At 36.1% G+C, this 22,578-nt stretch overlaps 1 protein-coding gene across 5 annotated transcripts; it reads left to right on the top strand.

Annotated features, from left to right (window-relative positions):
• The first annotated feature begins 7 nt into the window (after positions 1-7).
• Positions 8-20,599, top strand: LOC106871181 (inhibitor of growth protein 4). 5 transcript variants are annotated; one of them, XM_089365406.1, is made up of 9 exons: positions 8-130; positions 275-424; positions 3,379-3,450; positions 4,079-4,245; positions 5,026-5,113; positions 5,700-5,802; positions 6,798-6,948; positions 8,273-8,387; positions 11,527-14,598. In XM_089365406.1, the coding sequence occupies exons 2-8, from the start codon at positions 388-390 to the stop codon at positions 8,372-8,374; spliced, it is 720 nt and encodes a 239-aa protein (XP_089221532.1). In that variant the 5' UTR covers positions 8-130; positions 275-387; the 3' UTR covers positions 8,375-8,387; positions 11,527-14,598. The 5 variants fall into 5 exon arrangements, with proteins under 5 accessions (XP_089221532.1, XP_089221529.1, XP_089221531.1 ...); XM_089365403.1 differs by having other exon boundaries at positions 5,026-5,119; positions 8,273-14,598; XM_089365405.1 differs by lacking the exons at positions 8-130; positions 11,527-14,598 and adding an exon at positions 19,851-20,599 and having other exon boundaries at positions 5,026-5,119.
• Positions 20,600-22,578: the final 1,979 nt, after the last annotated feature.

The raw sequence follows: 22,578 nt of genomic DNA, 5'->3' as shown, positions 1-22,578 counted from the left end.
TTTTAAAAAAAAAAAATAATCCAACAACAACAACACAAACAACACCAAAAGTGGAGCTGCTGCTGCTGCTGTTGTTGTTGTTGTTGTCGCTGCTGCTGCTGCTGTTGCTGCTACTCTCGACAGCACTGTTGTAATATTTATTTCTAATTCTGATAAATATATTTAAAAAAAAAACACATGTGTAGATAAAATTTCGATGAATGAATAAACATTTTATTTCTATAGATTTTTATATTGAGTTTGTTTCTATTTATATAATCGTATTTGTCTTTAGGAGGGAGTCTACAACGATATATATATATATCTCGTATCACTGGTTAGAGGTTAATTGATGATGTCTAATTCACGTGATGGTAACTCACTGACACAAGGAAACACATTCAGAAAATGGCTACTGCAATGTATCTTGAACATTACCTCGACAGTAAGTAGTCATTACCACGTTTAATATAACCACACCGAACTTCAATATTTCAATGAAATTTAACCACAATACTATGCTTTTCTCAATAGATAATTTATTTATTTGGAAAAGCAGCAATTTATGAAGTTTTGCGCCTTTTTTTAAACAAAATTTTTCTAACTCTCTCTCTCCCTCCCCTCTGTTTTATTTCTTTCCTCTCATTCATCTCCCTCTCTCTTATTACATCTTTCATTTCTCCCTCTTTTACTATCTCTCTCTCTCTTTTCTGCTTGTCTGTCTGTCTCTCTCTCTCATCTTCATAATACTAAGTGTAGATCGTTAAGAAAATTAAGACCAGAATCATATTTAAGTATTATTTTTAGTTTCTAAACATCGCCACCCAAATCTCTTAATTTTTATTTGAGAGAAGAAAATATATTTACTCCTTTTCCTTTCTTTTTTTTTTTTTTTTTTTTTTTTGGTAAAATTCCTATGTATTACCAAATAATATTTAACTTATAGAAGGAATATCAAAGAAAAAATCCCTTTTATTAAATTAAAACCTTTCTTTTATCCATTTATTCCTGTCTCTGCCCCCCCCCTTTCGATCATAAACCCCGCCATTTTGATCCTTTTAAACCGCGCTATTAACATTTCATTGCTTTAATTTACATTTATAAATAACTCTTATAACTACACAATAAACAACTATATATTATACATTTCCCTGTCCCTGGAAACCAGCAATGAATACATCTAGCGAGGCTTATATTATTTCCTAAACCCACATTTTGACAAGTATTTGTTGTCATCCCTCCCCATCTCAAATGTCTTGTTAAACACATTTTATATTTTTGCTAAAATCTATACATATTCAACCGTTTCATTGCATTTATTATATTTTACTATCATCAGTATTTAATTCTGTTTTTAATTTAAATTAGAAACAGAATTCTCATTAGACAATTTCTAGACTTTAGAATATTTATGTTTTTATATTTAAAACCATTGATGATCTTTCATACTTGTATCATATTGTCAATGTTTCACTGTTTTCAATGTATTGTGGGTTTTATTTTACCCCTATTCACACGCTCGCACGTGTGTAAATACAGCCACACAGCCTTCTGTAGATGTGTGTATAGGCGCTCGCGTATATATACGTATATTTGTTTTATATATATATAATGGTGTAATGCGTTTAAATGTTTGACTATTTAGTCGTGTGTGTATATATGTATATATATATATACACACATATACATACACATACATGATGTGATGTGATGTCTCTTGTGCTTGTCACCCTTTACCACCGCCATTGGCTCGCCCATGTGGTGCTAGTTGCAAGCATTGTGTTGACATCAATTTAATTTTTTTCGTTCTCCAATGTCTTTCTAATCATTAATTAGATTTTATACTTATATATATGAGTCTTTCCTATCAGTAGATAACTCCTCTCTCACCAAAATCCCTACCAGACTTCTGCAGCTACACTGTATCTTGGTTGCACAGTTTCACACCATTGGACTGCAGGCCAACGCTGAATATGTCTTGTTTACTTTGTGTCAAAGTTGGTGGGAGATGTACTTTGAGTCACAAGCTGTGGGCAGTTAGCTTACAGGCAGTTTCCAACAGAATGGATTCATGGCAGCGTCACTGCTTCATTGCAAAAATCGTGAAGTTGGGAAATGCACACTTCCAATGCCACTCTATATTCTCACTGTGCTTGTTTCTTTCCTTAGGTCCCTAAAAAAAAAATCTTGCAATAGGTACAAAGTTTGAATGTACTATACGTCAGTGTTTCAGGCAACAGCTGCCTTCTGCAGGTCCTTGTGTGACTAGGCAACCCCATTTCTTCGGATAAGAAGTTGCAGCTGTCAGATTTAAGTTGGTAAAAAGCATCCAGACTGTTTCAGTCAGATCTCTAGCACAGTTGGTGTTTTGAAGGATATGTTCAATGTCCACAGAAGAACTCTGGTCAATTTTTATCACACTGCTTTTTTAAAAATCAGGAAGTTTGAAATGTCTCTCATCACCATCCTGACAACTCACCAGCCTTTACTGAAGTTAGTGCTGCTATCTGGGCCAGATAATATTTAGAAATCTTGAAGGGTGGTTATCTCTCTTCAAGACCTGTAGAATATTCACATAAGAATTTGGCTATCTGCCTCTGCCAGTTCTCACCGGGATGATGGTTCATTTTATATATATATATTCAAAACGAAACTGTCCGAATGGGAACGTGAAACTCTGAGTAGCAGTTTTTGTGATATTTTTGCTGCAGTATGTGTGTATGTATATATATATATATATATATATATATATATATATATATATATATAGGCGCAGGCGTGGTTGTGTGGTAAGAAGCTTGCTTCCTAACCACATGGTTCCAGGTTCAGTCCCACTGCCTGGCACCTTGGGCAAGTTTCTATTATAGTCTCAGACCAACCAAAGCCTTGAGTGGATTTGGTAGACGGAAATAGAAAGATAACTATCGTATATATATATATATATATATATATATGTGTGTGTGTGTCTGACCTCTCTACCATTGCTTGACAACCGATGTTGGTGTATTTACGTCACTGTTACTTAGCATTTCAGCAAAAGAGACCAATAGAATAAGTACTAGGCTTACAAAGAATAAGTCCTGGGGTCGATTTGTTCAACTGAAGGCAGTGCTCCAGCATGGCTGCAGTCAAATGACTGAAACAAGTAAATGAATAAAAGAATATATAATGAGTCTGGTATTTATATCAATTGATGCAATGTATTATCAATGATATGAAACTTGTGGTTTTGTTTGAAGATTTTCAGAGAAAATAATCATGAAATTATTAACTGACATAAATGTAAAAATATACTTTTGTGAACTTGCAGTGTTTGATTGATATATAGTTTTTTTTAAAATTTTTTATAATTACTTGTGAATACCTAAGTTCTGTTTATATGTATTTTTTATCTCCTAGGTCTTGAATCTTTACCTATAGAACTCCAAAGAAACTTCACTCTCATGAGAGATCTTGATCAACGTGTACAAGGTAGTGATTTTTATATTCCCAATTTTTTATAAAAATTTCTTTGGAAGTTCTCAAAAGAAATAATTTAAAAAGAAATGGTTATGTGTAGCAGGAAATTTGATAATTACACTTTTGTTGTGAGTTTAAAAAAAATTTTTTGCAACAGTTTCTTCACAATTTTTTTTGTGAAGAGGGGAAAAAAGTAGTTGCTTAATCCATGATTTGTGTGTATATATAAAACTTTTTTGTGGTTTGTCAGAACCATGAGAGCATTGACCGAAAATATTTTCAAGTACCATGGTAAATTTAATCATCTAACCCTACCCACAGTTTATCAGCAGCAGTGAAGTCTTTTATGTTCTGACTATTATGCCTGATCCATCTGTTCCTGGTTGATTGACACTCCCACCCTCAAAGTTGAACCTAATGAAGCTGTCTAAATGGTCAGAGGCATTCCTGCAATAGCCACTTCTAAAAAAAAAAAAAAACCTTAAAAATGCAAGTTGATATAGATGATATTTTGCCCCACAGCAGAAATCAATATCAAAACAACAGGGTTTCTGTGTTTAAATACTTCACATAAAATAACCAAAATTGTGTTACTGTAAAGACTTATTTATGTGGTCATTTCAATTTCTTACTCTTTTAGACACAATGAAAGAAATTGAAAAAATAGCCGAAATCTTTTTGCGAAATGTCAGGACTATGAACAAAGATCGTCGGCTTGCACATTTAGATTCCATCAATTTAAGGTACAATAAAAGCCTTGGATTTGGTGATGATAAAGTCCAACTAGCTATGCAAACTTATGAAATGGTGAGTTTCCTTAATTTAAATGTTATAATTTTTGCTTCTTTTTTTCTTCCCCATTTTTGTTGAATATTTAAAGTGAAATGTAAAAGCTCTAAAATCTGGTTTCAGCTTATTTTTTAAAATTGAGTGCAAACTATTTAACATAGCTGCTAAATATAATTCATGAATTATCCACCCACACTTTTCAGTTCATTGTATTCTTTTATGCCCACCTTCTTGTATCTTGGGAGTACTCTCTGACACTTTGTTACCACAATCCTCATCATTCCAGCTACTCCCATCCATCTTTCTCTGATGCAGAGTAGCCATCTATCTCCTCTACTGCAACACATTTATTCCTGTCCCTCTATCATACTTCAGCCTCTCAGCAGTTGACATAAAGCCACCTCTCTCTCTCCCTCTCCACTAAGTCCTACTCAGTCAAGAGGAAGTTGTTTTCTTTGACTTGCAAGTTACTTAACAATGTCAGTAGTATCATTGACATGGAAAAAAAGGCACCCAGCCCTTGCTGTAAAATGGCTGTTTTTAGGAAGGGCATCCAACTGTAAAAACCATACCAAAGCAGATTTTGGAGTGTGACAGTCTTCTGGTGTTTTTTATATTGTCAAACCAATCAGTGCCATCATGGAAGACATGTTGGTGATGATAATGACGAGATCCTACAAATTCTTTCAGTTGGATTCACTGGTCCTCATTTATAGTCTCTGACAAAACGATTGTAAGCTAGAATATTTTGTTTTGTGTTTTTAATTTTGTCTTTCTTTTTTTTTTATGTCTTCAAAGGTTGATAAGCATATACGTAAATTGGATGCTGATTTAGCACGATTCGAAGCAGATTTGAAAGAAAAGAGCATTACAAAACCAAAAGAAGGTCCAAGTATGTTTTAATCTCTCTAACTGCAACGAAATAATTTTCACTATCAATTTTGAAAATTGGGTTTACTGAAAAATGAAATTAATAGTTACATATGAGAGTAAAATATTTCTGCATACATGAATAGAATGAATATACTTTCTGTGGTTGACTGTTTTGAAACGTTTGTAAATGGGATGGTTTTTTTAAAATTTGGGTTGACTTTTGAATTATTGGGATGTAAAATGTTCTTAGCTGTATGATGGAAGTTACACACTGCAACAGGCAGAGTAATATTAACTTAGTCATGAACTAAATTCAGTGATTGTAACTCATGCGTCACTATCCATCACTTGGGCTTGCAGTAATGACCTCTTTGTTACTGCATTGTTCTAGTTCTTTCTAGCAGCCTGATGTTATTGAGAGGTAATTGATCAAATTTAAATGTATTCCGTCCATGTTAGCCCCTTTATTATGGTACTTATCTTAAAATACTAGACGCTAAAACATTAATGATAAACAGAGTAAGTTTGAGTAGAATGTTAAGACAGTTAAGTGATTGAGTATTGATGAGTTTTTTTAATTTTTATATTTGTAATTTCAGCTATCAAAGTAAAAGATAAAAAGAAGAGGAAATCTCTGAAGACAGAATATGAAGATGAGATTCCTAAAAAGAAGAAAAATAAGAAATCCTCACTACAAATTCAGTAATATTGCTTTTTGTTGCTCTTTAGTTTTAAGATAAATTGTTTTGCCAATAGTTAAAGCTTTTGCTAATTAATTTATCAAATTACATTAGTTTTGGCATTTTCTTATTTTCTATCTTTCTATTAAAAGAAAGGTAGTTGACTCAGTTTGTGGAACAAAGATATTTTTAGAATTTATTGGAAACTCTTAATTTGTAACCCATTTCATTAAGATGTTTTACAAATATTTCTTTATAAATGGGATGTCCATTTTATAAACTTTTACCAAAGTTAAGCTTTTATTATTGGCAGCTTTTTTGAATAACAGCAAATAAATGGAAATATGTTTACAGAACGTAGAACATATTTTATATTAGATGCCATATAAAAAGTGGATAACTTCTTAAAAGATAACAGATTGTTTGTGTGTGTGTTATAAATATAATTACATGAATGATTGTGAGATGTGGGTGGTGAAGCAGAGGGTATGTGAGGGTTGGAGGGACGTATGTTCATATTCTGTTGGATGTGTAATATTAGTGTGCATGAATGTGATGATACAAAAGGACTGGATTTAAGCGGAATCATTTATAGCATGCAAGAATGAAGACGTGTGATGAGTATGAAGGAGAACAGATGGATAAAAAAAGTGCTAGAATGTCCGAGTGAAAGAGGAGGATTGAAGAAAACTTGGACAGAAGTGATAAAAGCTGATTTCAGAATGTTGAAATTCACACAAGCAAGTGACAACAGTACAATAAATTGTAAGAACACATCTAACCCAAGCAAGCATGAAAAAATGGATGTAAAAAATAACTTCAAGTATAAGTTTATGTAGAATATTTTATGAAAGGTACAGAACGAATAGTGTCAGACTGAGGAGAGCAGCAGTGCAGTTATCATCCAAGTGATGTGTGGTTTCAGTAAATTGAGAATTGACAGTATTTATGCTAATATAAATTTCACCAAGATGTAAATATATATTTTTTTTTTCCCTCTCTCTAATTTTTTTCTAGGCCTGACATGGAGAATAGTTTGCCATCATTACCACTCTCTATCACTCATCCATCAGATGTTCTTGATATGCCTGTAGATCCTAATGAACCAACATACTGTCTTTGTCATCAAGTATCATATGGTGAAATGATTGGCTGTGATAATCCTGATGTAAGTTGCTTTGCTTTTTCTTGATAATTTGATACTGTATTTTACAGGAACAAACTACTTAATTAGTTTTTGTCTTTTATTTTATGTTTTTTAAAAATATTATCATAGGCTGTGCAGTTAAGTTATTGTTTTTGCAGTTAGATGTTCCTATTTCCAACCCTTTCTTGTTATACAAGTGTGGTTTATCCAACCTCTCTCTCCTAGAGCACAGCCACAGGGCATTATCTTCACTAGAAATGTAAATATGACAGTTTTGGGGACTCAGATGATCTCATGTGAGGACAGCTTTCACACATACAGAGGGATTCTATTTAGTTTGTCTATAATTCCACTCGTAGGATATTTGTTAGCCCAAGGAGCTGCATGGTGAGACTGACCTTAAAACCTTGTGGTTGTGAACGAAACACCTGCACAGCCATCCCTACATATGTACATGTACACAAACACACGTGTGTGTTTTATAGTTTATTAAAGATCTCTTCTAAATATATTCTATACACAGACATTGCTAATTTCAGTTGCTACTGTCAAATACTCTTTTTTTTTTCTTATTAATTTCTGAAAATCCAGGGTACTGAATCTGATGTACTTAAAGTGTGGCAGCATTACAGGTGTTAAATTCCCTTCTCATCTTAACTCTACATTTATGTGTGTGTGTGTGACAGAGATAGAGAGAGGTGGATCTCTATTTGTTTGAACAGTTGAATTGAATTAATGTTTAAGTAATTGAGCATTCCAGTGACAGTTGTATCCATAACATATTTCTCAAGCAGTGTACATGGCAAGGCTGTACAATCATTTATGGGTACAATCCATCTGTCTGCTTCCATGTAGGTTCTATATATCCAGTTTCACTTATAAGGTATGAGTTGACCTGAGGTCATATAAAATGACAATTTCTCAGTGTGCCACTTATTGAGGTGAGATCTTGGTCTTTTTGGTTGCAAAGAAAACTTAACCATTCAGACATACACCATAAGGTTAAACTAGATAAGCTCACACACACAAAAACACTGAATCCTCAGTTTACAGACACCTCATCGCAAACAATTTTTCAGACATAAAATTTCTTGGGTGATGAATGTTGTCTTGAGTAACAAACGTGCAGTCTGGCAACAAGCTGGGTGTACTAGTGGTAGGAGAGAGCATCACTTGCTGTCAAGCTTTTTGTTTAGTGCACATCACTGATTGAATTTCCTATGGGAGAAATATTTTCAATTTTTGAACATTTTGGGTAATGAATTAAATTTGTAAACCAAGATTCCACTCTATACACTTAAGAACCTTGATTTTGAATAAGTGATTTTTAATTTTTTATTTTTAGTGCCCTATAGAATGGTTTCATTTTGCTTGTGTTGGGCTTACAACAAAACCAAAAGGAAAATGGTACTGTCCACGCTGTCAAGAGGAACGAAAGAAAAAATGAAAATAGAAAAAAAGTAAAAAAAACATCCATATATTCTGTGTGAATTGTTGTTCACTCATATGCGTGTGGCTTTGTTTTTATATGTATTTCAGAAAAATCAGACATTCATGCAGTTACATCTTCGTTTAATGTCCGCTTTCCATGCTAGCATGGGTTGGATGATTTGACTGAGTACTGGTGAAACCAGATGGCTACACCAGGCTCCAATCTGATTTGGCAGAGTTTCTACAGATGGATGCTCTTCCTAACGCCAACCACTGTGTATTTATTTTCCTTTTGTGATATCGGTTCTTTCAGTTATACTTTAGTTATTCACAAAACTCCTGAATTATGACTTAACCCTTTTGCATTCAAATTATTTTGTCACGTTATGTCTATTTATTCATGCATTATCTTGTAATTTTAAAATAAAAAATGATGTAACTGCTTATTTTTAGGACATTGTATGGTAGGTGTATCTAGCTAGTTTGAAAATAATGAAACAGGATATTTTGGCTAGATATGGCCGGTTTGAATACTAAAGGGTTAATAGTTCCAGTCAGTGAGTTGTGGCCATGCTGGGATATGTTTCATTAGCAAAGAGCTGTCTTGTTTGTTTGTTTCTATATCATCATCATCATCATCGTTTAACGTCCGCTTTCCATGCTAGCATGGGTTGGACGATTTGACTGAGGACTGGTGAAACCGGATGGCAACACCAGGCTCCAATCTAAATTTGGCAGAGTTTCTACAGCTGGATGCCCTTCCTAACGCCAACCACTCAGAGTGTTGGTGGATATTTTTCTTACTACACTTTCTGATTGATACAATTGAAACACTACATGGTTGTGAAGAGAATCCTTGAACTACACAGCCATATTTGCGCCCATATATTTTGTTTTAGTTTAATGTCCGTTATTCCATACTAGCAACAATACCATGCTAAATAAAGTATATTTACTCTGATACCAAACTGAGTGTAACCACCACCACCACAGGTCATTCGTTAAAATGTATCTCTATACACCAACATATTTGCAGTCATCTTTGTAATCACCGTGGAGCCCATGTATGTTGCCATAACTACCAAGACTTAGCTATATAGTTTTTTTTTTTTTTTTTTTCTTTACTATATCTGCTCCTCTTTAACTCAGAATCACTTCTAGTAAAATAGCTGTTCTTGATTCTAAATAGTTATAGGAATCACATGTAAAAAAGAACATTTACTGCATCTTTATTCATTTACTTGTTTGTCATTTGACTGCAGCTGTGCTGAGTGCTGCCTTGAAGGGTTTTGGTCAAATTGACCCCAGGTCTCAGATTTTTAAAGTTAAGTACTTATTCTATTGGTCTTCTTATCCCTAAGTTGTAGGGACATAAACACACACACACATAGACATATATATATATATGACAAACTTCTTTCAGTTTCTGTCTTCCAAAATCCACTCAAGGCTTTGGTTGGTCTGAGGCTATAGAAGACACTTGCCCAAGGTGCCATGCAGTGGTCCTGAACCTGGAACCATGTGGTTGGGAAGCAAGCTGCTTACCACATAGCGATGTCTGCGCCTATATAAATACCTATTGAAATATTACAGTAAGATTTTGATTGATAATTTATAGTAATTGAGTTGTTGCAAGTTTGTAACCAGTTGGTTGCATTTTCGTGGATGTTTGCAGAATGTTTTACTTGAAGAATTTGTTTTGTTTTTCAGAATTTAACAGTTGTTTCTCAGAATTCTTTTAACTTTCTTATCTTGATTATTGACAACTCCTTGAGGGATTTGCAGATGTAGGATGTATCAATGATTTTAAATGAGACATTTTGTAAATATTAGATATGGTGCTCTCTTTCCTTCTCTCTCTCTCTCTCTCTCTCTCTCTCTCTCTCTATCACACTCCCATCACTATCATACAATTCAAGGTTAGGTGTTGTTTTATGTATTAATTTGAAAACCAATATAATTACCATCTTCAAATTCCATTAATTTCACTCAATTCCAGCTTATCTATTTTGCTTCTGTCTTTTGTCACTGGTTCTATATTGCATTAGAAATTTCCTGGAAGCTGAAATCTGTTTCATTTGTCTGCCATCTCTTCAGTACCACTTGCCATATATGTATGTGTATTGCTTTAGTATCCACTTTAACATGCACGTATGAGTCAAACGTAACTTAAGGCAGATTCTCTTTGGCTGGATGTTCTTCCTGTTTCCAACCCCCATCTGTTACCAAACAGGTTATTATTTTTCTTAATCTTTCCAACAAAATATACCTCGATGGTCAGATGCTTTTGCAGATTTTAAATAAATGACACTGCATGAACCGAAATTGTTTCAGTGAACCAGCATGCAGACACGGGAAAGACATGAATGTGTGTGTGTGTGTGTGATAAGCATGCTTATTGTGGTTTCTGTCTACAGATCTACTCACAAAAAGTTAGACAGCTTGTATCTATAGTTGAAGGCACCGACCATCTGTGGCAATGGACTCTATATAGTTCTGAAGTGGACTTCTTAATCACAGAGCCACATATTTGTGTACATGTTCACACACACGTGTATTGTACCAAATATTTTATGACAACATGGTAGCTGGAGATTTGGTTCCATTGCAAGAATGGGTTGTTTTTTTTTTTTTTTTTTTTTTGGCTAATGTTCTATACTATAGCTGTGGGTTGAGCAATACGGGTGGTTTTGTATGCTTGCAGGCAACTGAAATATGTCCAAGCATCTTGATACGTGAGTCATGTAAACAAAGGAATCATTTATCTTGCTTGGAAACAGCTGATTGTTGGTATCCAATTGTAAAAAAAAAAAAAAAAATCTGCTTTAGTAAATTCTGCCTGACTTATTATGCAAGCATGTAAAAGTAAATGTTGAAACTATGTGTAATTGTTTTTATGTATAAGTATATATAGACAAATATAAATTGCCAAATAATGCCATACCTTTAGATAGTCTCGTATGTTTATATACATGTTTGTATCTCTATATACACATTTATATACAAGGGGTTGCTGAAAAGTTCTTGGTTTTGGGTGAAAGAAAGTACCTGAAGACAAATTATTTTATTCACCATGTTCCCATCTCAGATTCTCACACTTATTGCAACAGTCCTTCAGTTTTTCTAAGCCCTGTAAATAGAACTCATCCTTGTCCTCTCTGATTGCAGAAGTCGGCCATCCTGATTGGGTCTCATTTGTGGCCTCAAAATGACCAGTCTGAGACCTTGACACCCAGGTTTTCACTGAGGAGTAAGATGGGCAGCCATCCTTCAAGACTTCCTTCATCTTTCTATGGATTTCTGCTCCTCCTTTGCCTTGCAAAAAGAGGAACTTCATAACTGCCCATGCTTCAGTTTTACAAAAATCCACTGTAAGAGCTGCCATCATGCATTAAATCTGCAAAAAAGATATATTGTATATCATGATTTTTTTTGCATGTCTTCTAAACAGTTGTCCTATCTCTCCTGTAAAGATAACTGCTCTACCATTTTGCAATGTCCTTAACCCTTTCGTTACCATATTTCTAACCAAAATACACCCCTTATGTGTTTCAATTAATTTCTAACATAATCATAAATTTAGTCTGGTTTCGTTAAACAACTCTAACTTTTTTTATTTATCAACATATTAATGTGATTTTTGGAAGATAATTTAACGAAAGGTTCTCAACCAATTCTATACCAAAATTTTTGTCACAAAGTGACTCTAATTACAGGTAAATTCAACAAAATATAATATTATTAAAATTTTTGTTCAAACATCGCTATAGAAAATGGGTTATTAGCTGATATTCAATTGGGTATACAACAAAATATTATTATAGAAGAGTTGTGCACATTACTGGATTCATTACTGTCTCTTTTGCCAGTATAAAATTAAAATCCAGAGCAGTACCCAGTATTTGATTCACAAATCTTCCAAACTTTGATCCCCCATTTTGTGGGCTTTCCTGGCATATACTGTCGAAAACGCACTCGGCCTTTATAGCCCACCATATCCTCATCACTTGATAAATGTCTCCCTGGTCTATAAACTGTTTTATATGTGTTTTGAACACAGTCAATGAGGGGTCTTATTTTAAATAAGGGATCAAAGTTTGGTTATCCACATACTGGTGTACTACTTGTGTCTCTTACATGTAGATATCGAGTCAATTTTAAAAACCGTATCCTCGTCATTATACTTGAGACATATTCGTCTCCAATGAGTTCATCACTACTCCAGTAATTTCTTATTCTAGGTAACTTTCTAATGCCCATACTAATATTTATGGCAAAATATGCTTTAATTTCATTCAAGTTTGTGGGAAACCACAAACTATCCTTTTTTACGGTTTGTTTCCGCCGTAATCAATTCAAATAGGTACATTGGAAAAAGCAAAAAGAAATAGTCTAAAGCTTTGCTCTCCTGGGTAAGACTGTGACTTGGTCCAGTTTCTTTAGAATAATCACTGAAAGAAGGAGTTTTTAAATTTTCACTCGATTCAGGTACTAATTCATTCTCTTTATTGCTATCATCGGAGCTCTCGGATTTGTCAGGATTACAAATTTTGAAAACACAACAGGAACAAATTTGGAAAAAAATCTCCCAAAATTCACAAAATTAAAAAAACACATCGATCGTTGTACAAAACTATAGCTGAACTGTTTACACAAATAATCACATGTTTTCACAAATGTACTAACGAGATTTGCTCGGATATTCTCATTTAAATATGAATAGGTGATTATGGGCGGCTTGGTCACATGAACCAAAATTTTTTTTGGGCGGTTTGGTTACGAAAGGGTTAAAGCCAGGACCTTCTCGGCCCCCCCCCCCCCACCTACATTGTATGTACATACATATGTATGAGAAAAGAACTTGGGCATTGATTTGGTACTCCTTTATTCCATCTGTTGTATGTTTTAGTATTCAGCAACACATTACATCACACCAGGCCTGCATGGTGAGCATTGTTGGGCAGGAAATAAAAGATCAACAGCAACCAAACACATTGGAAGCTTGGGCGAGAATGGGAGACTGAAAAAAAACCCAACTGACTATAACCACAGGTTGGACTGGTGTTTGTGAGGGTAGAATTTAGTCACTGAGCAAGGGGTGAAAGATGGCATACCAGCAAGATAATGAAGTGCAATAAGTAGCTAGGAGCTAATGTAATTACTGTTGTAACCTCTGCACAAACTTGTGGTCAGTAACCCAGCCCACTTGTAAACATACTTACACGCCACCAGCTCCAGTAGGGTCAACAAGTACTTTGTAAACACGTGCATACACTCGTGTATGTATATAGATATATATATGTATACGCACATTGGTATGCATGAGCAGGTTCTTCATATTTCTATAGCATGATATAACTGATAATACAAATCACAACAGCACCAATAGTAAATAGTGGTGAATTGATTTGACAGCAATAAGAAACTGTAAAGGTGGCCACAAAGTGGAGGGTACTGAGATGGAGATGGAAGCCAGGCTACTGTGTGGTAATGTCATTTGCTTTTCCAACCCATCTTATTTGTCTTCTCCATACTGCCACTGTTAAATTTGGTTGCTGTTGGTCTTTTACATCTTGTCTGACGATATATTCATCATGCTGGCCCTCTATTGTGATGCCTTGCGTTGCTGAATATTGGAATGCATGCAACAGTGGCAATAAAGGATTTCCAAATGAATGGTGTTTTTTTTCCCTGTGCTCTTTGTATTACATCAAAACCTACCCTTGGATACCGACAACCTATTTGTATAGCAACAGTGGGAGTTTAATGCAATTAACATCAAAGCCAAAACCTAAATGGTTGAAGTGTTGCACATTGTGTGCATCCAAGCATGTGTTAGTGTGTGTTTTTATGTATAGTTATTCTTTTGTTATTTGTGCCTACGTACAATTATGCAAGCACTGGAACAACAAATATATATATAAACATTTCAACTTGTTTCACCCTTCTGTTCAGTAATGTTAGTGGTCACAGTTCTGGTCTTGACTTCTTTTTTTTTTTTTTTAGACATTTTGAAACCATGCTCCTTAGGATTCTTCATTGTATATATTTGTGTAGTGGGTATTTTACTTTTCTTTTTCTATTATGCATGGAGTTTGTATGAGAGTAATGCATATACTCATAAAGAATTTCATATGTACTCCCACCATATATTTTTTATCTGATTTTTAATCAAAGCCACCAGGTGTGAACTCTCATCTTTCATTGTGATTTATGTACAAATAAATATATTTTTCATTATCATGGTTTCTTGTTGTATTTAATACTAGCAGAAGGACCCAGTTTCACTTATAGCCTTAACACAATACTCTTTGCTTGTAGTGGAATTTGATTCCTTCCTTCTAGGCATGGTTGGGTAAATATTTCATAAAGGACCTGTTTATACCTCGGTGTAAAATAATTCTTCTCTGAGCATTTTTTCTAGTGCATTCAACATATCTGGCCTCCAAACCAGCTGCAAGCCACATTTTTCTGGAAAAGAAGTGAGATCATGCATAAACAGCTCTTTTCCCTAGAAAAGAGATTTGATTGCTATTTCTTACACACCCTACTACCACATAACTGCTATTTACGGTAAAGCACCTGCTGATATTTTGCTGTGAAATAATTTTACTCCCTCACCCAACCACCCCCTTTTTTTTTCCAGAATAAAAGTGGCTTGCAGTGGGGTTTGGAGGTTAAATTTGTTGAATGCACTCAAAAAAGAACCTGTGGAAAAAATTATTTCACATCAAGTTATGAATGAGTCCTTTACAAAATATTTATCCATGGTTATTTACTGATACACAAATACACTGGTGCAGAAGATTGTGAACAATGAAAGCTGTAATAATTTTTTTGTTACTAGAAATTGTTAGAAAGGTAAATGCCAGAGAGAATGATTGGTCCTCACCACTTCATACCATGTCTCCCTCTTCTGTGGGTACCCTCCACTTTCCATGATCAGCTCTTCTTTATACAACTGTCTTCATTCATAAGCATCACATGTCCAAACCAACAGTCTTCTCTCTTGCATGCTGTATTTGATTCCTCCTATGCCCAACTTTTCTCTCAATATGTTTTGCACTTTGTCGAACATGCACATCCAGTAGAGCATCCTACCTTCATATCTCTCCAGTCTACGCATGTCTTCCGCATTCAGAGCCCATGTCTCACTATCATGGGGTATAGCCATTCGTACACAAGCATCATACAATCTACCTTTCACTCTGAGAGTTGCTTTTGTTGCCAACAGAAAGTAATAACTCTCTGAACTTCCTCCATCCTATTCTTATTCTAGAAACAATAACTTTCAGAGTATCCTCCACCATTGCTAATTTGGTCACCTAGGTAACAGAAACTAACTCCCTTATGCTCTTAGTGCTTATTGTTCCTGCACATCTGCCACATATGAAGACTTCTTTAGCTAACAACAACCTGGAATCAAAGGCCCTTTGATTCCAGGTTTTGCTTCCATACCAGGATTTTCTGCAATAAGAGTGAGGTGATCAGCATTAAGCAGTTCCCACGGGCACCCAGTTTTGAATTCCTCTGTTATGGTTTGGAGGACTATAATGAATAAGAGTGGGCTGAGAACTGAATCTTAGTGAACCCCTACTTGTACACTAAATTCATCACTGTATTCGTGGCTGACTCTGACCTCATTGACAGCACCCATTGTACATGGCTTGTACAACTTTAACAAGCCATTCCTCTCCCAACTTCTTAGAAGCCACCAGATAACAGAGTGGGGAACTCTGTCGAAAGCTTTCTCCAGATCAACGAAAGTTAAGTACAATGGCTTACTTTTGGCCAAATAATTTTCTTGCAGCTTTCTCACTAGGAAGATGACATCTGTAGTACTCTTCTCAGATACAAGACCAAACTGCATCTCATTCCGAATCAATTGAGCTATAACCCTTTGTAACTTTCATGACCTGGTCTAAGTTTTGATACCTTTGTAGAATAACCTGATTAACTATATGGTCCCTCAATTGATTCGATATTTCATAGACTCTCCTTCTCCCATTCATTTTTCACCTTTCATAGTGACACTTCCATGCATCTTTCTTCTGTGTCACTAAATGCAAGCATACCATGATCCATTCGCACACATTTCTCACCCACCACATCTCTATTCTCTCTGATACACTGATTTGCAATCCTGAACACCTCATGCTATGTAAATCTGACGCCTAGCTTCCCTTCTGGCAACCTGGAATAATTCTCTACTTCCACCATTTTCCAGTCTTTCCAGGTCTGTCTTTTAGCTTTTATAGCACTGTCAACCTCCTCCTTCCACTACCATGTCACCCTTGGTCTAGCTGGGTTCCTGCATCAACCACAGATTTCGTCTAGCCCTCAGTAAATTGTTCCACAGAAACTTCCTATTTTTCCTACATTGGATGGCTTTCCTAACACCATCTACATTACAAAGTGTAATGGGTGTTATTTTTTTTTATGACACCTGCACTATATGTGGGTGGGGCAGCAAGTTAAGTTACAGGACAAGACAACCCTTGGGGTGCAGTCTTGAGGAGGTGGCATTGTGCCAGGTGTAGCAGTTAAAGTAAGAAAGGACGGGACGAAGGGTCTTGCTATGGAGAATATACATGGATACCCTGACAGGTGAGGGGAGATGTGGTATCAGGCTGTACCCTGAATAAACAAGGTGGACAGAGTACAGAAATCACTCAAAAATTTTAATTGCTTCCTGAATTTGATGAGTAATTTTCCTCATATACCTCTGATCATTTGTAGACCTTTGTGGCGCATACCAGGATTTTTATCAACCAGGTGAGTATTCACAGCATCAATTAAAGTTCACTTTTCATTGTCTCAAAGATGCTGACCTTTTGTCCGAGCATGTGGCTAGCTGTAAAGTATGTGCCATTGAAAAAGCTGAACTGCACCGGGTGCTCCCTCTGACCGCTGCTACAATGAATTTTCACCTCTGAAGTTGTGTTTTTAGCACAGCTCGTCTACAAGACATGTTATATCAGAATAAATAACTGGCTTACCGATAGTGTGTAATGCTGTCTCAGTTGCATATACCATATAATATACATACACACACAAAACAAATGCATCAAGAAGTGCCGAGCTCTAATTGTGGAGAGGGTAGACCCAGAAAGACATAGGACGAAGTGGTGAGGAAGGATCTTCAGGCTAAGTAAATATGTAGTCGTCCTTGCATATAGGCATGTACCCTGCATTCCTCTTCAGCTGAGCGTTCCTAATCTTGTTGGCTCGTGGGTACCGGTGCCACGCAAAAAGCATCCAGTACACTCTGCTAAGTGGTTGGCGTTAGGAAGGGCATCCAGCCATAGAAACTATGCCACAATACACAGTTGGAGTCTGGACAGCTCCATGTCAAACCGTCCAACCCATGCCAGCTTTGAAAACGGACGTTAAACGCTGATGATGGGATATGCGTAAGAATACATATTGCATGTAGGTGAGAAGGGTGCCGGTAAGACATGTAACATGAATGAAGCTCTAACATCAATAATGGAAAACGTGAAGTGGAACTATGAGGAAATGCAGTTATGCTAAACATGCACAGGATATTCAAGCTAAGTCTGACGGTTTGCTTAAAAAAAAGTAGAATATCTCATCCAAAAATATAAAGTTTAAAACCAAAAAATAAATGACTGGGAGATAAGAGTTTACTCAAAGGAGCTGCCTTCAATTTCCAACATCGTTGCAAGACCAGTCCAGCAGCAGCTCTCGCCAGTCAGAGATTGGCCACAGTCACAGAAGTCTGGTGCAAGCTCCTACCTGGCCGACTCCTGTCAAACCGCCTCACCCATTCCTGCATGGAAGGCGGACGTTACGCGATGGTGATGATGATGATGAAATATATATACCTACACACACTTACAGGGTGTTCAGGCTAAATTTGAGGCGTGAGGGTTTGTCTCTTTTTCATAGGAACAACTTGATCCGATCAACGGGACAGCTTGCTCGTGAAATTAACATGCTGAGCACTCCACAGACACGAGTACCCTTAACGTAGTTCTCAGGGAGATTCAGCGTGTCAAGACCTGCCCTTTGAAATACAGGTACTACTCATTTTGGTAACTGCCTCAACATGTTGGCATAGTGCACTCCATTGATGATGTGGCCCTTTTGAAGATATTTAATAAACAGACCACCTTTTGCATACCATGATGAGGAGGGATATTTCCACTGCATGGATTGTCTCTGGCTTAAAGTAATTAACCTAACACTCTTCACAGGTTAGGATACGTTCAAGAAGATTGCTGGATCTGCCTCAAACAATGTCAGATTATCCCGTCATGTGACCAACCTGGTGCGCTTTTGATGAGGTGTCAGAACACGTGGCACCCATCGTACACGAACCTTCGTCGTGCCAAGTTCATTGTGTAGAATATTCTCAACTCTCTCACAGGATATGTTAACATTGGCTATTTGATTTATAGTCATGCGCCTGTTATCCATCAACATGTGGTGAACACGATTAAGGATTTCCTCGGTGGTGGCAGTTGTGGGGTGTCCTGACATTGGGTCATCTTCAAAGCTCTCCCTTCTCCTCATAAATTCAGCTTCCCACTTTTACACTGTTGATAAAGCTGGAACGTCATCCTGTAATGTAGAAACCGTGTCCAGCATGAACGTCGGATCTTTCTGATTTGGCGGGCACCACTTGTTTTCTTAACGAAACACTTTCAAACTTGGGACACTGGTAGAATGTGTCATATAAAACATCTTTTATTCTTAGTGTTATTGAGAAAATTTTATCTTTTTAAGGTTATTTCGTGTTAAAATTGTCGTATTTCGGTAATTTCAACCAATCATTGACGTCTATTGAGGTGAAAACAATTACTGCTGTGGAGTGTCAACAAAACGTTGTGTGGTGTAATGGGATCTTTTCCCTTGAATAAAATTAGTGCCGTTGTTTGTCCACAACAACTATCGGAGGTAGTTATTTATGACTTTGTTCGTGCGTTTGTACTGGTTTTAGCTTTAGGGTTTTAGGGTTAGGGTTCCGGTTTTAGAGTTAGGGTTAGGGTTAGGATTATGAGTATTTTTGCCATAACCTAACCCTAACTCTAAAACCAGTACAAACGCACGAACGCTTACCATTGTAAGTATTTTTCAAATATGAAAATGTTACAAGTATAAGGTGTGTTATGAGCATTTATAGAACACGTATCCTACAGAAACTTAACAAACAATAAAAGTGGAGAAGAGAAGGTGTTGAAAGTTTTATAAAATGTTAATCCATGCATACGATCGTTTCGAACGGTAAATCTTTTCCCCCCATTATATTAACCTAATAATTACTCCCACACAACCCTAAAGTTTTTTGTCTTTTGAATTTTAAGTAACTTATATTAAATTATACTAACTACTTATATTTCTTATTGTAGAATTAAAAAAAAAAAACAATTTCTTTTTAATAAACACCATAATTTATTTTCATTTTTTAAATTGTATACCACTCGTAACTGTCAAATCATATATAAATTTATTTCTCGTACCTCCAGCGTTTCCACGTCTATCCCTTTTCCAGTCGCAGCCGCATAACTGTGGCCACCTGCTGGCGTTTTCTCTATTTTTCACACAACGGGGAAAAAAAACAACAATTCAAAATAACACTAGCAACAATTTGAACAGTAACAATCAATCAAACACATATTTAACACTATGACTTACGTCTAACACGACAAAAAACAACTCAAACCGCTTGTGTAGTCACATCGCAAGCCTCCGCCAAGGCAATACCAACGTCCTCTCAACGATTAGCCAAAGATGATTTTTAAAATGAGAATATCTGAAATAAACTGGACTGCTCTCACAAACGAGAATGGAACCCGATCGCTCTCAAAAATTAAGTAAAAAACCCGGGAAAATAATCCAGAATCCTTGTTCGGTACCTGATTGATCCCAATGGTAGTCATGGAATATGAAAGTAGGTGTGCGGACCATGTTTGTAATGCTGTGAGTGTGTCGTCTGCAGTGGGAACAGGGGCAGTTTTTCTCTATGAAGGCCCTTTTTAGTCTATCTATACTGATACAGTGTCTTTACGACCATTAAAGTCTAAAGTGAAAAAGTTATCCATGCGTGAAAGAAAATGGAAAGGACCTGCATACGGTGCTCTTAACGGTGGTTTAGCAACATCATTGCGCACAAAAATGTGAGTCCAAGAAGTAAAGATGTTTTAAACAGGAGCAATATATTCAAAATTGGTAAAACTAAAAATTGTTGAGGATAAATTAAACTTATTATTGTTACTGAATGTGTTAGTGTTATTTAATTTCTGAATGGTTTTGCTGCCGTTTGTTTATGTAGTTTGATTTCTTTATCCATCAGTTTCTACTAAGATAAAGACGGGAGTAAAATTAATTAAAGAGAGACGAAAATAAAAATTTGGAAACAGCAACGCCACCATAACTTACGTGAAAACCGCGAGCGTGCTTTCAAGGGAGATAATCAGAGAAAGACTTGAAAGTGAACGTAAGATCGTAATACTTCATCTAAAGTAAAGTAAGTATAACAAATGATCCAGAATCCTTTTCCAGTACCAAATCGATCCAAAAATCTAATCAGTTCGTGCCAGTCACGAGGCCAAACATCCCTGAAAGTTTCATCCAACGGTTCTTGAGATATCTTGTCCACGGACAAACAAACATACAAACACGACTGAAAACAATATCTCCACCTTCGCTAAGGTGAAGGTAATAAACGGTGACACACAGTTGATTCTACCGCCACAAGATTACAGTTGATGTTGTTTCCCCCTCTCATACATTCTGCTGTTGGTTGTTCTTCCGCTACGGCGAGATAGAAATTCGCAGCTATTTGATCCTCGTTCCTATACCGGTGCTTATGAAATAAACAAATAACAAAACTTGATCATGGCGCCGCTGATATAGCAAGGAAAATCTCTTGATGACATAAATTCACAGTCGATCGAAGACGTCTCAACCTGGCTCAAGGCATCCGAAACAAAAGCTTACGTGGACGAATTAAAGGATAATGACCAAAGTCCTGTGGCTTTGAAATTAATTTCTTTGGTAGGGATATAAGCGTTAAAAATTATCCGAGATATTAAAATCCCGAAGAATATCATGAAAATTACTTACGATGACTTGAAACATTCAATTCTAATCAAAGAAACTGATATTAGCTGAAAGAACAACATTCTTCTTCATTATTCAACAACCAAATGAATCAATTTCTCAATTTATCTCAAATCTGCGATATGTCAGTGAATACTGCGATTTTGAAAGTTTTAAAACATCTAAAACGTCACTGAGTAAAAAATTCGCACTGTTTCATTTGGTCGTCGGTCTAAGAAGCAGCGAAGAAAGAGAGAAAGTTCTTCAAGTTAATGAAGTTAATGAACTCGGTTTAGAAGCTACAGAATAATTTTTACAACGTTCTTCGCAAATATCTGAATTTTGCAACAATTGAAATTGAAAAGGAGAAGTCATTGCCTATTCCAAAACGACTGCACAAGATAAAAGAAAAATGTCTGAGCGACAAACCCTATTACTGCCGTAGAAAACTTTGGTTCCCATAACACAAATGCCCTGCAGTAAAAACTATCTGTAAAAACTGTGGCAAGAAAGGCCAATATGCAAAAGTTTGCAAAAGCGCCAAGAATGATCGCAGGATGAGATTTACCGACGATAAAAAGAGTGCAAGCTACTGTTAAATTAAAACCTAATGCCTTTGATAAATTCTGTACCGCCAGAAGCGTACCTATTACTCCCGAGGAAGATGTAGCAAAGGAAACAGTTGCATTGGAAGCCAGAGGTGTAATAAAAAAATGCGCTCAGAGTGGCATAGTCAATATTTCTCCAGTCGTATGGGTTAGAAAGAAAAATGGAGACTACGTATGTGTTCCGACTACAAAGTTTACCTAAATGAAAAAAGCCCAGAAGCTTATCCCTTGCCACAAATAGAAACCATGTTCAGCTAGCTTAGTGGTGTAAGATTATTTGCTGTAACTGACTTAACAGACGCATGTTGGTAGATCGAGCTCGATGAGAATAGTCAGCTTTGCGCCATCGGTACTACAAGAGGAGTATACTGGCGGATGAAAAACAGTTCTGCAATTTTCAGCATGCTATAGAGAATGTAGTGCTCAAGGGACTAAGAAATTTCAGCTACCAAGACGATATAATCGTTTTTGCTAAGACGAAAGAGAACCTGAATAAACATTTAAATGCAATCTTTTGAAGATTACGCGAAAAACAGGTTCGTGT

Source organism: Octopus bimaculoides, chromosome Z (assembly GCF_046866305.1).
Source record: "Octopus bimaculoides isolate indiv1 chromosome Z, ASM4686630v1, whole genome shotgun sequence".
NCBI classification, from domain to species: Eukaryota; Metazoa; Mollusca; class Cephalopoda; order Octopoda; family Octopodidae; genus Octopus; species Octopus bimaculoides.
The sequence above is the reverse complement of the archived record's forward strand: the minus strand, read 5'-3'. Positions and strand labels throughout refer to the sequence as shown.

Coding starts and splice junctions, on each gene's coding strand:
- LOC106871181 (XM_089365405.1), top strand. CDS start 388: ATGGCTACTGCAATGTATCTTGAACATTACCTCGACA. Junction 425..3,378: donor TCTTGAACATTACCTCGACA/GTAAGTAGTCAT, acceptor TTTATCTCCTAG/GTCTTGAATCTTTACCTATA. Junction 3,451..4,078: donor TCTTGATCAACGTGTACAAG/GTAGTGATTTTT, acceptor TTACTCTTTTAG/ACACAATGAAAGAAATTGAA.